At 63.4% G+C, this 12,971-nt stretch overlaps 2 protein-coding genes across 2 annotated transcripts; both read left to right on the plus strand.

The window, feature by feature from the left end:
* Positions 1-256: 256 nt before the first annotated feature.
* Positions 257-6,094, plus strand: LOC147584593 (uncharacterized). The gene is made up of 3 exons (XM_086717227.1): positions 257-1,783; positions 3,747-5,584; positions 6,066-6,094. Exons 1-3 carry the CDS (start codon positions 1,284-1,286, stop codon positions 6,092-6,094), a joined length of 2,367 nt encoding a protein of 788 aa, XP_086573353.1. The 5' UTR covers positions 257-1,283.
* A 7-nt stretch (positions 6,095-6,101) lies between these two features.
* On the plus strand, positions 6,102-8,892 carry LOC147584594 (uncharacterized). Its single transcript, XM_086707975.1, has one exon. It carries the CDS (start codon positions 6,103-6,105, stop codon positions 8,047-8,049), a length of 1,947 nt encoding a protein of 648 aa, XP_086564101.1. The 5' UTR covers position 6,102; the 3' UTR covers positions 8,050-8,892.
* Positions 8,893-12,971: the final 4,079 nt, after the last annotated feature.

The raw sequence follows: 12,971 nt of genomic DNA on the forward strand, positions 1-12,971 counted from the left end.
TGTTGCCCATGTAGTCACTTCTGCGTCTGTTGCCGGGGGCATTCTCCTGAATCTTGCACACGTCCGGCTGGAGGTGAGGCCACCTTGGCAAGGCAGGGCTTGCCTGAAAAAGGACTGTGTGGTCCTGGCTAATCCCCTGCATATCAGCCTGTACGTCTTGGATCTCTGGGAGTGAAAACCGTTCTTAGGTGGCAGTGGAAGCAGGAAGCTGGTCGCAGCCCTGCCGGGGGGGGTGGGGTGGGGTGGGGGCTGGTAGGTAAAAGCCAGCCGTAATGAGTACAGGGGGCTGGAGCTTAGCAAGAGGCCAAGTGGCGCCTGGATGACACGGTCAGCGTGAGAACGTGCAAACGTGGTATGGCTGGAAGCCCTGGGCTGGAGCCCGCACCTGCTGTCATGAAGGCGCCTCCCAGCACGGAGGGGCCATCCGCACCCCCTGGGTTGGAGATCTTGGAGGGAGGCGTCCGGTGACACCGGTGCCTGCAGGCCAATGGCAGAGAAATAGGGCGCGGTCCACATCCAGCTTTCTGTCACTCTGACCCCCTTCCAGAGCCGCCTTGGGTTCAGATGGGAAGTTGGCACAACCTGATGCCAGCCCAATTCTCCGTCTTTCTGTTGGACTGTGGGGTCACAGCACCCGGAGGCAGGGAACGTGGAGGGGCAGAGGAGGCCACATGGCAGGTCCTCAGGGGGCTGTGCTCACATGTCAGAATGTCCCCAGAGCTATTTCAGCCATCGAATGACTCAACCCGCAGTCAGGAAGGTGACCGGAAAGGCCAAGCAGGGGGTGGCTGGCACGGCCAGAAGGGCCTCATCTCCACACCCCCACCAGGCCCCTCCTGGGCCCAGAGGCCCCTGCATGGGGTGCGGGTGGCAGGCACTGCAGAGGCCACTGTTCCCCGAGGGGCCACTCAAGGCCCACTGACGGAAGCGTACGGTGACAGTGACAGGCGGTCTCTTGGCCGCAGCATGGAGTTCTTCAGCACTGACCGAGGCCCTGCCGGCGTCGGGCTCGGAGCCAGACGTGGACCCCTCACAGACGCTCACTGGGCACCACGCAGACGGGCCGGCGTCGCTCGGCCTGGGGTCCTGCTGGGAGTGCAGAGCGGGCTCCGGTGGGGCCGGGCTCCCCGCGTCCTCAGAGGGTGGACAGGGTCCCTGAAGGAGGGGCACAAGCGTGGACGGCACCAGATGTGGGTGCAGAGGCAGGGCCACACCTCGCCCGCAGCAGGAGCCCGTCCCCGCCTGCCCCCCATTCTGGAAACAGCGGAAGCCGAGTCCCCACGATGCCGACGCAGGATCCACGCACGCAGTGTGCTGGCGGCGCAGAGGAACATGGGGGCGGATGGCCGTGGGCTGTGTGTGTGGGGAGGGGTGTCAGCCCTGTGTCACGTGCCCGGGAGATCCAGTGTCGGCCGGACCCTGAGGCCCCTGCACTGTGGGGCCCCCCGAGCGTCCTCCGCATGGGTACCTGCAGGGCGGCAGCGAGAACCAGGCAGAGCGAGCTAAGCCGGGGCAGTGGCGGGGACAGCGGCTGGGGCTTCAGGCTGATCGGCCGTGAAGAGACCCAGGGCCACCCGGGGTCGGTGCGCCTCTGCCGAACTAAAAGGTGCCGCCAACCGAGCTACCCGCCAGGCTGCAATGCCCACGGCGTGGATCAGAGCGGCCCGGCGGGTCTGGGACTCGGGGGACTGCCTTGGCAAGGCGGGGAGAGGAGGCTCGCGGGCTCTGGAGGAAGCCTGGACCACCAAGCCCCAAGCTGGCCTCTGACAACCTACCTCCGCAGGTAAAGCGAGGTGTCTGGTGACCTTGCAGAGGGTAGAGGGAGAGGGGCCCCCAGGGGGTGGGGCAAGCCACGACTGGGCCCTGGCACACGTGGCTGGAGACTGCCGGCCTTCTCCGAGGGAACAGGAGGGGCCAAACGCCACCCCAGCAACACTGGAGTTGGCCTGCTGTTCTGCGGCCCCTAATCCTGGGGTCCGGGGTGTGGGTGTCCTGGGCGCCCCACCCGCGGAGAGGACACAGCCTTCTTGGGGGTCGCAGCTCCCAGTGTGTCCCAGAGCCCCTCGCTCCTGCCGCCGGACCCGCGCAGCCGCGGCCTGGCTTCCCCTGGTGCTTTGAGCACCTGTCCCCTGCGGCCAGCCGGCTGGCCTCTGGCCTGGGCCTGGGTTCGGGTTTCAGTTTTGTTTCAGGAGCCTGGCTCACCAGGGCAGCTGTCCAAGCCCACAGCTGTCTGAGTCTAGGAAGGAGCCCCCACTGTCTCAGGCGTTGGCAAGGGGAGGCCTGGGCCAGCGGCAGCCGGAGAGGCAGGTTCCCAGGCCCCTGGCAGCCGCCGGAGTCAGACACGGCGGTGGAGCTGCCGGACTCTGCTCTCACGAGTCCTCTGGCGTCCCACAACAGCAAAGTGGCCTCTCGGCACCAACTGACTGCAGCCAGGTGACCTGGGGGTTTGGGGAGCCTGCGGGGGCAGGTGCCCGAGGTTTTGTTCCTGGAGAGGACCCGCTGCCAGGCACCGGCGCCCCAAGCGCGGCCTGGGGTCAGGCTGCCACCTGATGGACCGCCCGCGACCCTGGCACACAGGCTCACCAGGCTCCTGACCGCTGTTTACAAGCACGTGTGCGTGTGGCCTCTGCCTTCAGAGCGCTCCTTTCTGGGAAATACATAAAGGCCGAAAAGAAAAGTCTTTGTATGTTACCTTCCCATCCAGTTTCAGTCGGACAACACGGTTGGGCCCAAGTCCACACACAGCTCTGCAGCCGCGTTTCTAGCCGCTAGTGAGCACCGCCCTGTGTGGGCGGAGCTCTCGCTGCACGGGGCCATGCCCGAATTTGGGCAGCCCGGGGGGTGCATGCTTAGAACGTTTCTGAGTCTTTGGTGTCATAAACAGCAGTGTGTCATGGTCCCTGCTCTGCGTCCTTGTGGGCTCCTGGGAATGGCTGGGCTGTATTCTGGGTGTGTCTTCACAGAGGAGCCACTTGGAGAGGTTGGAATGGCTGTGCCCACGGGGCTGGGGGTGGGGGGGACCTCCAGTGCCAGGCTGCTCAGGAGAGAGAAGCCCCATCGAGGACCAGACACCCCAGACTTGTCAGTGGCTAGGTTGAGGTGTGGGGACTGTGGCCGAGGTGCTGAGAAGCATCTCCTGGGGACAGGGCTGCAGGGGACAGGGGCTCAGGGCCCTCAGCCTCAAGGTTTCTCTGGGGGCTCAGGAATGCAGGCCTCAGCGGGCGCCCCAGCCTACCTCCCACTCTGCAGCAAAGACCACTTCCTCTGGCTCCAGGGGACCCTCATCCTGCCTGGGGCCTGCAGTCTTCTAGATTGCTCTCAGGGTCTCAGCACTGGGAGGGAGTCGGATATACCAGTGGTGTTAGTTTCATTTCCCATAATTAAAGTTAGATATGCAAGAACCCCACAGAAAATATAAATTCTCTATGCTTTTTTCTTATTTGTGCAAGCATAATATCTCCATTTTTAAAAAAACTCAAATACTTTGCACATGCACATTAGTTTTCCAAAGTGCTGCCACAGAGCTATTTAACACCAGCGTCCCAAACAAAGCCTTTGATGGGATAGTGGGTTAGGAGTGGGCAGGGGACACTGGCCCGAGAGGCAATGGGCATCCCTCATGTCTCCTAGTCTCCTCTGTCTGTCCTTCCTCCTGGACTTCTTGGGGTGTTTGAAATGTTCGATGGAGTCACCGTGGGAAAAACGATGATTAAAATCTATGACGATTGATTTCTTTTTTCCTACAGCTCCAAGCGAGGCAAGATTTGTGGTGGTAAGAAGCCCATTGATGTCCAAGCCCTGAGAAAGAAGGTCAGCAGTGTGACATGTGACCCTGCAGCCCGTGCCATTCTCAGTAGTCTGCTGCTCTACATCACTGACCTCCAGGACAGGCCCCCAGGGCCTCCTCCTACCCGGGGGTCAGAGCGCAGGGAGAGCAGGGTCAGCCGCGCTCAGGATACTCAGGATGCCCACCGGCGGCCCACATGCTTTCAGTTGCTGCAGGCCAAGTTCATGGGCACTGGCCGAGAGCCCCGCCTCAAGAAGACCCGGGAGGTGGGGAGGCTGATCTTCAAGGACAAGCAGGGCCCCAGCAGGAGCTTGGTCACCGCCACCATCAACAAACTTCTGGACAAGGCCCGGGAGGGAACCGGCCGCACGGCGCAGGATGGGGAGCCGCTGTGCAACGAGAAGTCCCGGCGTGGCCTCCCCACCGGGGGAAAGGGCACCGTGAAGAACATTCTGAAGATATTCTTGGCGGCAGAGGAGAAAAACGTGTGTGAGAAGCCGGAAGCTGCCAGAGGGCCCCTGCCAAAGCCGGCCAGCAAGAGGGGCTCTGTCCTGTCCAGGCTGCGGGCGAAGTTTGAGCAAAGTGGCTGTCTCTGCTCCGAGGCCAGCGTGCTGCCGCTCCGCACGGAGGGGAGGAAGAAGGGCCTGCGCAGGAGGAAGACGCACCGACCGGAGGCCCGTGTGCTCTGCACAGCCACCATGGCCAGCACCTGCATCCGGACGCCACTAGCCCGCTTCCTGGCCTGCACGGCTGAGCCCGTGCTGGCCTTCAACATTGCCACGGTCGTCTGCAGCCCCAGGAGCTGGCTGTCCCACTGCGCCAAAATCGGCCACTCCGACCGGGGGCGCGTGTCCAGCGCAGGGGACGCGGCATCCAGGGAGAATAAAACAGTGGGATGGGGGCAGCCTGGTGGGCACCCCGAACAGCCCCCAGCACCCAGTGCCACGGCTCCTGGGGACAGTCTGGAAGCGGGGTTCCTGGGTATGGGGCCCAAGCCTGTTTCCAAGCCAGACCCCGCTTCTGCCTCCCACAGGGGTGAGGCCCTTCCTGGCTGTGAGCCCAGGGTGGCCCCACTCAAACCAGCCAGCCCTTGGCATGCTGGGGCAGCAAGAGAGGACAGGATGGGGGACCCCCCCGCAGGGGACTCTGCACAGTACACCTGGGGGCCGGGGGGAGCCAGGGCGGGCCTGTGGCCTGGGCCCCCGAGGGCGCAAGCAGGGGTGGCCCCCGAGGTGGCCCTGACAGTTTGCAGTTCTGAGGATGAAACAGAAGTAGCGACCCCAGGCTCGGAGCGAGATCCCCTGTTCGCCGTGCAGCAGACTTTCCCGGAACAGAAGGTAGCGGGACGTGTCCCGCCACTTGCGGTGCCCGCGGTTCAGGCCCTGCGGCGCGCACAGCCGGCTGCCGAGCCTCCCCAGATAACGGTCAGGCGGCCGCTCGTGCACGAAATGCCGCCTCCCGCCGCGCTGCCAAAGGCACCAGGTGGTGGAGACAAAGGTTCTAGTCTTCCGAGCGGTGGGGATGTGGGTACGGGCAGGGGTGCGGGTGGGGGAGGGGGCGTGAATGGGGGTGGGAGCATGGGCGGCGGAGAGAGCGGGGACGGGGGCCGAGGTGAGGGTGTGGGCGTGAGTGGGAGCGGGGACGGGGCTGGGGGCCGGGTTGGGGTTGGGCCTAAGGCTTGGGGTGGGAGAGTAAATGGGGGCAGGAGCGTGAGTGGGGGCGGGGGCGACGGCGGAGTTGGGGACCGGGGTGGAGGCGTGAGCCGGGACGGGGATATGGGCGGGGTCGGGATCGCCGGTTGGAGGGGGGTAGGGGGTATGGGCATGGGAGGGACTGGGGGCGGGGTTGGGGGCGGGGTCGTGAGTGGGTCTGGGGGCGGGGACGTGGGCGGGATTGGGGGCGGGAGTGTGGGCGTGGTTGGGGGCGGGCATGTGGGCGGGGTCGTGAGTGGGGCTGGGGACGTGGGCGGGATTGGGGGCGGGAGTGTGGGCGTGGTTGGGGGCGGGCATGTGAGCGGGGGCGGAGATGTGGGCGGGGTTGGGGGCGGGGTCGTGAGTGGGGTTAGGGGAGGGGATGTGGTTGGGGGCGGGCGTGTGGGCGGGGTCGTGAGTGGGGCTGGGGGCGGGACTGGGGGTGGGTGTGTGGGCGGGGTTGGGGGCGGGGTCGCGAGTGGGGCTGGGGGCGGGATTGAGGCCGGGGGCGGGTGTGTGGGCGGGGCTGTGAGTGGGGTTGGGGGCGGGCGTGTGGGCGTGGTTGGGAGCGGGCCTGTGGTTGGGAGCGGGCCTGTGGCCGAGGGCGGGGATGTAGGCGGGGGCATGCGTGGGGGCGGGGCCGGGTGCTGGGGTGGGCTTGCAAGTGCTCCAGAGCCTTGTCCCGCGCCAGTAGGCAGCGAGGCCACCAGGGCAGCCAGCGCGGGCCGCAGCGGGTCGGCGGGGCCACGGCGGGGCTCCCTGGAAACCCTGAGTGTCTCGCCTGAAAGGGGCGCCGCCAGCGTAGGTCGGGACCTGTCAGCGGCTGGTCCGCAGCAAAGTCCCACGCGGGGAAAGGAAAACATGCGCAGCGCTGCAGACCGAAACGCGCTCTGGCTCCGGCATCCTGAGGGAGCGGCGGGGCAGGACGCGCCTGAGCCCGCCTGCCAGAAGCATCCGTCGCCAGCAGCAGGTGACGGGCACGCCCGTGGCGAGGACGCCCCATCGCATCATCCCACGGCCTCGGAGAATCAGTGGGGAGGGGACGGCCACTGGGCCCCCGGCCGCGGCGGGACTAAGTCCGACAGCGCGGCCTCAGCGCACGAGAACGGCCTGCGCGAGCAAGAGCCCGGAGGGCCGCCACGGAGGGGCTCAGCCCGGTCCGGCCTGCGGGCCACAGGGCGCTCCAGCACCGGCCTGGGTGGGGACAGACCCACCTCCCTCAATGAACGCCCCAAACCGAGTACCGAGGTCCCAGGGGCCGCGGAGAGTCACACCGCAGCAGCGCCCGGTAGCGCCCCGAGCCCGGTAAACGTCGTGGCTGGAGAGCGGAAGCCTGTGCTGGAGGCAGAGGGCCGACCCCCGTCACCGCACTGCAGCCCCGCAGCAGAGGCTCGTGCCCCGGCCGCCAGCCACCCGCTCGGTTCCGTGCCAGTCGTGTCCTGGAGGCACCACGGGCTCGGAGCAACCGGGAACGGTGCCTGTGGAGGCTCGGGGGGGACCCCTGAGGCTCGGGCCGCGGCCCTGCCGGAGGCGGGGGTCCCCTTGTGCACGCGCGCTGCGGCGGAGAGCGAAGCTAGCACAGGGGCAGGGGGCAGAGGTGCCACAGCCAGACACGAGAGCCCATGCGGGGGCGACCTGTCCACAGTCCCAGGCTGGTCTCACCCCACGACCCAGGGCAGTGCTGGCGTGGGGCCTCCCCGGAACCAACCGAGCAAGGAAGACAAGTGCATCCTGCCTGAAAAGCAGGTGCCTCCCAGTGTGGAGGCTTCTCGGGCGGCAGCAGAAGGGCAGCGGGCAGGCCAGGTGCCCCCAAAGTGCCCAGACCTCCAGGTGCACCTGCCGTCTGCATCCCTCCTAAGGTCTGGCGTCCCAAAGGGAGTGGAGGACAGGGGCACACATCAACCTCTGGCAGGCCTGGGGGCTCTGAAGGAGAGGGCCGCAGGGCCCGTGAGGCTCGGTGGTCCCCTGGAGAAGGGGGTAGCTCTCCGGGGTCGGGAGCCTGGGTCATGTGCTGCTGAAGAGGGTCAGAAACGGCCCTGGGGGGTCCAGGTGGGCAGTGGTCCGGATACGGGGGCCACCAAGATGGAGACTGGTCAACACCCCAAGAAGGGCCTAGAACGTGTGCAGGGGCAGCAGGCTTGGCGTGCAGAGAGCCCCCGTTTGGGATACAGTGCCCAGGCTGGCAGGATGGTGTCCCGCAGCTCGGTGGGCCCCCCCAAAAGCTCCTCAGAAGCAGTGGCCACTACAGACCCAAGCAGGATGTCCCAGGGACCGGGCCCCAGGGGCGGCCAGGGAGGGCCTGGAACACCACACCGGGTGGGAGAAAGGCCGTGGCCCTCCGGCCCTGAGCCAGCTCAGGGCTCCGTGGTGCCCGCTCCCCGTGCCCCAGCCCAGGAGGGGCCCTCACACACCCCTGCGGCAGGGAGAGGTGCGGTGGAGCATGAGCACCACAGAAGGCTGGCACGCTTCGCAAAGTATAGAGCCCAGAGCTTCAGCGACCAGAGGTCCTTCGATCTGTCCTTCAGACCCACAACCATCAGGGCCAGCGACACGTTTGAGCTTCCGAAGTGAGGCCCGGCCCCCAAACCTCTGACACGTCTGGCACGTCGGTTTCCACACCTTAACCCAGGCTCTAGACTGTTTTCCTGCCTCCAAACACATGGCCTCGGACACGTGCGTGCAGGGCTCTGTGTGGCGGTCCCTCTCAGTCTCCGGTGACCAGTCTGGGGAGTCTGCACTCTGGAACCGGGTGGCTGAGGGAGGCCCTCAGGACGTACAGACGCTTGTCCCTGAGCGTCCCTTTCTTTACTGTGCTTAAGGCGTCCAGGCACACGTTTCTGTCTCTGTGTTGAGCTGTGTTGTTTTAGTTCTTTAACTAAAGGTTTGGTGCTCAGCCTTGTGTGTGTCTCTCCTGTCCTGTCTTGGTGGCTCTGGCCGGCCCGGACTTTGAGGGCGCCTTTCCCGTTGTGGAGTCCTCGGCAGACACCAACCAACAGGGCGGGCGTCAGGCTGCGGCCCCTGACTGGCCCAGCACCCCCTGCACTGCCCCCTCAGCTTGGCTCGATGTGCCCTTGGGGCCAGAGCAGGACAGACCACCTGCATTGTCCCACAGGAAGGGACGGAGCACAGGGATGGGAGTTTGCGTTCAGCACTGTTTTCAAACGCGCAGTCCTGCAGGGGCGTTCTTGCAGCACCAAGTGGTGGGGACAGTGAGAGGCCACAGGGCTGCGTCCCCCCCTATCCCCAGCTGCCTGTCCTGCTGTGTCCTGAGAACACAGGAGTCTTGCCACTCTGCCTGGGGCGTTGTGTGTTGTTCCTTGCTTTCTGGTCACTGAGACCATCCGTTTGCGGCTAGAATATTTGAGTCTGTGTACAAGTGGGAGGAAGGAAATAAAAACCACTGATAATCACGTTGCCTCAAGATAACTTGTTATTGTTGTGGGCTGCTTTTTCTCAGTGTCTCTAAGGCACAGCCACGATTGGGGTCACACCTCATGTACAGTCTAGAACTCTCAACATCACAGCGCACGTGTTCTGGGCCATGAAGCAGCTCGTGAGAGCCGACAGCAGGGGAAGGCTGTGCCCGCTGGCCCACGCACCCCACGCTCGTGACCCCCCTCATGGGGGGCTCCCGCTCCTCAGACACGTCTTGCTGCTTGCTGCCTGTCAGGGCAGTCGTCTACACCATCTCTACCCGTCCTGTAGAAGCTTCCTTGATGCATGCCGTGATCTGATCCTCTGCCTGCAATGTCCGTGCAGGGAAAGTGCTCAGAGAGAACTGGGTTGTCCAGGCTCATCCTGTGCAGGGCGGGGCGCCTCCTCCCAGGGCCACCTGAGGTGACAGGTGTGCGGAGCTTCTGGAAGGGCTAAGCAGGAGGCATACGGTGTGTTTTGTCCTGGGGTGGGCTCGCTTCCTGCCCCCCACTCGGGCCATCGGGTTCCAGGCCGCAGAGTGGCACCTTCCACAGCTGGGGTGTCCAGAGCCCACAAGCCCTGAGCAGGTGCCAGAATGTGCCAGGCCTGGATGGTGGTACGGGGCCCCCAGTTGAGCAGGAACCACACTGGGGGCGCACCGGGAGGGCCCCGCAGCGGGACCTGGGGTGTGTGACAGTTGTGAATGTGCACACGGGGCTGCCCGGCCCGTGTCTGGGCTCCTGGGTGTGGACCCCAACCGTGGGTGAGGGGGCCCTTGGGCGACGCCCCATCTGCCATGTGTGGCTCAAACTTGGGGTCCTCTGCCGCAGAACGGTGTGTCCCCTGCTGGGGGCTCAGTGCCCCCAACCCAGGTGTCTTGGGAAGGCTGAGCCTCATCTGCGACTAGCTTCCTGGAGCCACAACCCCAGGGGGCACCTGGGCAGCAGAGGCATCTGGGGGGGGGCTGGACGGGTACCACCTGGCTTACCGGCCCCTTCCTTCTTCATACTTTGTTCAGAAGTGGGGCTGAGACCACGTTTGGCAAAGAATGTGACGACAGACAGAGGAGAGAAAAATACTATGTTCACCGAGTGTTCCCTTTTTAAAACGAGGAGGATTGTGCTATTTTTAAATAGACCAGAAAGTCCACTGGAGAACGCAGAGTGGTGTCAGCCCAAGTGGCGGGAGAATCGACCAGAATCTCCTCCAGATGGCAGCTTCAAGGAGGTCATACACCCAGGTCCTCCCAACATCTGGCAAGTGGTGGGGGGTGAGTCTGTGACCTGCGGGGCGGGGGGTTGGCCCTCTCCCCATTCACCAAATACGGCCGCAGGTCCCCTGCCTGTGGGAAGCTTGCAGTTGAGGGTGATTTTCCGAGGGTACTTTTCGGTGGTCAGCATGTGCTCATGTCATGTGAAGACTGTGGAGTCTAAGGACCCCACGGACGCAGGTGCTTCCACGGTGGACACGGCCGCTGCCTCCACACAAGGCAGGCCCGCAGGCACCCCGTGTGGAAACACCCTGGTTGGCGGCCAGCGGACCTTGGGCTTTGTAAATGAGACCCACGGTGGCAGGGGCGGTGGGGGGGGGGGGGAAGAAACCGTCTCTGTGTGAGCCTGTTAGCCCACAGGGGGGGTCTGCATGTCTGCACAGTTAGAGGCTAGAAGCCTAGGCCTGCTTCAGATTTTACAGCTCCTTCTGTGTTTACACATCCGTCTGGGAGCCCAGTCGGTGGGGCTCCCACAGGAAGTATCTGTTGGTGAAAAATCTCGGGAGTGCTCTCGTGTCTCAGATCTCCACCCACGAATGCCAACGGTCAGGGTTGTACAAACTCAGCATCACTTCCTTAGTCTTTTATGAAAGCATCTTTGCCACTTGAGTTATGATCTTTTAATTATGTGATTGTGTGATAACCCACAGCCGTTTAATTCAATGTTCTCTTTTTTCTCTTTTGTATACAAACCTCTAAAATAGGTTTGTTGGGAAAAAAACCACTAACTGTATTTTGTTGTGTTTGTAACTTTATTCACTTGGAAATAATTTCAAAAACAGAAATAAAATATGTCGCCTATCACAAATCTCCTGGCAGGATGGGGTCATGTCTGTGTCGCCAAGGATGCTTTCCTTATGGTCTCTTAGACAAGGGCGGGTCTGGCTGGACCTTCCAGCGTCTGTCAGCCAGGGCCTTCCCTGAGAAACTGTGGCTTCAGGAGCTCTCGGGGTGACAGGGGTGGCCTGGCACTTCGGTGCTGACCAGCGGGCCCCTCAATCCTCATCCTCGCTGCCGGACATGCCCTTCATGGGTTCCCTGCCTGCCCGGATGGAACCTCACCCTTCGGCCTGCACTCTCGTCTGCGAGAATGGCATGGGCCCCATTCATCCCTGGGCCTCCTGGGTAAGGAGGGGCTCACGGTGTGAGGTGCACAGACACTCACGCCACGGGTCCCCTGCATGAAGGACCACAGTCTCATCAGCGCCACCAGAAGGTTTTCCTGTCATGGTGACAGCTCTCAGGAGAAACCTCGGCCCAGGCCGGGGGTGGGGGGGCACTCTTCCATCGCCCCAAATTCTGTCAGCCCTCTCGGCTTGCGACCCAGTCCTCACACACACTCGCTGTGGGAGGGGAACCCACTCCCAGGTGTAGACGCGCTCCTGGGAAACCCGCCCAGGGGGCTGTGCACAGACACCGGCTTCTGTAAATATGCTTCCTTTTCTGGGGTTCTAGCAAAGGGCACGTCCTGCTGGCATGCTCCTGTCCCACTTCCTCCCACCCCACGGCTGCCCACGGGGCCTCTGAGCACGTTTGATCCCCATTTCCTTCCCCAGGAAGAGAGGCTCCCTCTCCGCACCCCAGGCAGCCCAGCCAGAAACCTGTCGGACAGGCTCAGAGGGAAGGAGAACCAGCTAGACTCTGTCCTCAGCACCTCCCACCACAGAAAGACTGAATGCGCTGGAAGTACTGAAAACCGCCTGGGGTGGTGCTCGGACCCACCTGTCCACAGAAACAAGCCTGTCACAGAAGGGCAAATCTTGTGGGACTCCACTCCCCTGGGGCCCCTAGAGGAGCCCCATTCCCAGTGGCGGAGAGCAGGAGGGGCACCAGGGGCTGGAGGTGTGTTCACGGGGTCAGAGACTCGGTCTGGGGACATGAGAAAGTCCCGGTGACAGAGGGTGGTGGCTGCACAATAGTGGGAGTGTGCTAACGGCCACTGAGCTGTCTGTTCCCTCATGGATGGTTCAGAGGTCAAGTTCTTTGTCAGGTATATTTTAGCACAATTTTACGAGTTGGGGCGGTCAGTGCAGGGCCTTGGCATCCGTGTCCGGGGGTGGAGAGACAGCACACACACCGGGCATGGGGGCAGCTCACAGCTCACAGCCCTGAGCAGTCAGCAGCCCAGCTGCCCGGCCTGGAGGTGGCTCTGAGGAATGTCATCGAGCCTCTAAAAACAGACACCCTCCTGAACCTTTGCCGCTCTGGCCGCTCGCTTACTCCCTCTGTGAGCAGCGCCTCCCTACGTATCCTGTTCGTGATTCAGCCCCTTTGGGTCACTGTGGACACTCTGCTGGACGCTCTGCTGGTGGGAAGGGAGGTACAGATGGTCGACACCTACCTCTGTATGCCGGGACACCCCCACGGGCCCTGGCAGGTCCCACAATGCTCCGCTCTGGACCCAGTGAGCCCCACGGCTCTGTCCTGAAACGTGGCAGCTGCTGTGCGTCTGGGCTGAGGGGCTGTTAGAAAACTTCAGAGGGAAGAGCACAGAGACGCGCGCTGTTCTCCCTGCAGAACAGCCTCCCCAAGAAAAATTCTCAAGCAGAGAAGAGTTCCTCACCTCCCGGTCACAGAAATCTGGGTCACGGTGTCTCCTGTGTGTCCAGGATAGGATTGCCAGCTGAAATGAGGGAGCCTGTCACCTCTGAGGTGTACCCACACAGCCACCACGGAGTTAGTGGAAGTGTGCCCCGTGCTGGTGCCTGGCACGTGTACTTTCACAGGAAAGTGTCAGTATGTCTCTGGGTGTGTAACTTACATGCCATGAATCTGGGACATTGTCTTTTTATTGTTGCACTAGGGTCCC

Source organism: Puma concolor, chromosome A1 (assembly GCF_028749965.1).
Source record: "Puma concolor isolate L17-30 chromosome A1, mPumCon1.1.hap2, whole genome shotgun sequence".
NCBI classification, from domain to species: Eukaryota; Metazoa; Chordata; class Mammalia; order Carnivora; family Felidae; genus Puma; species Puma concolor.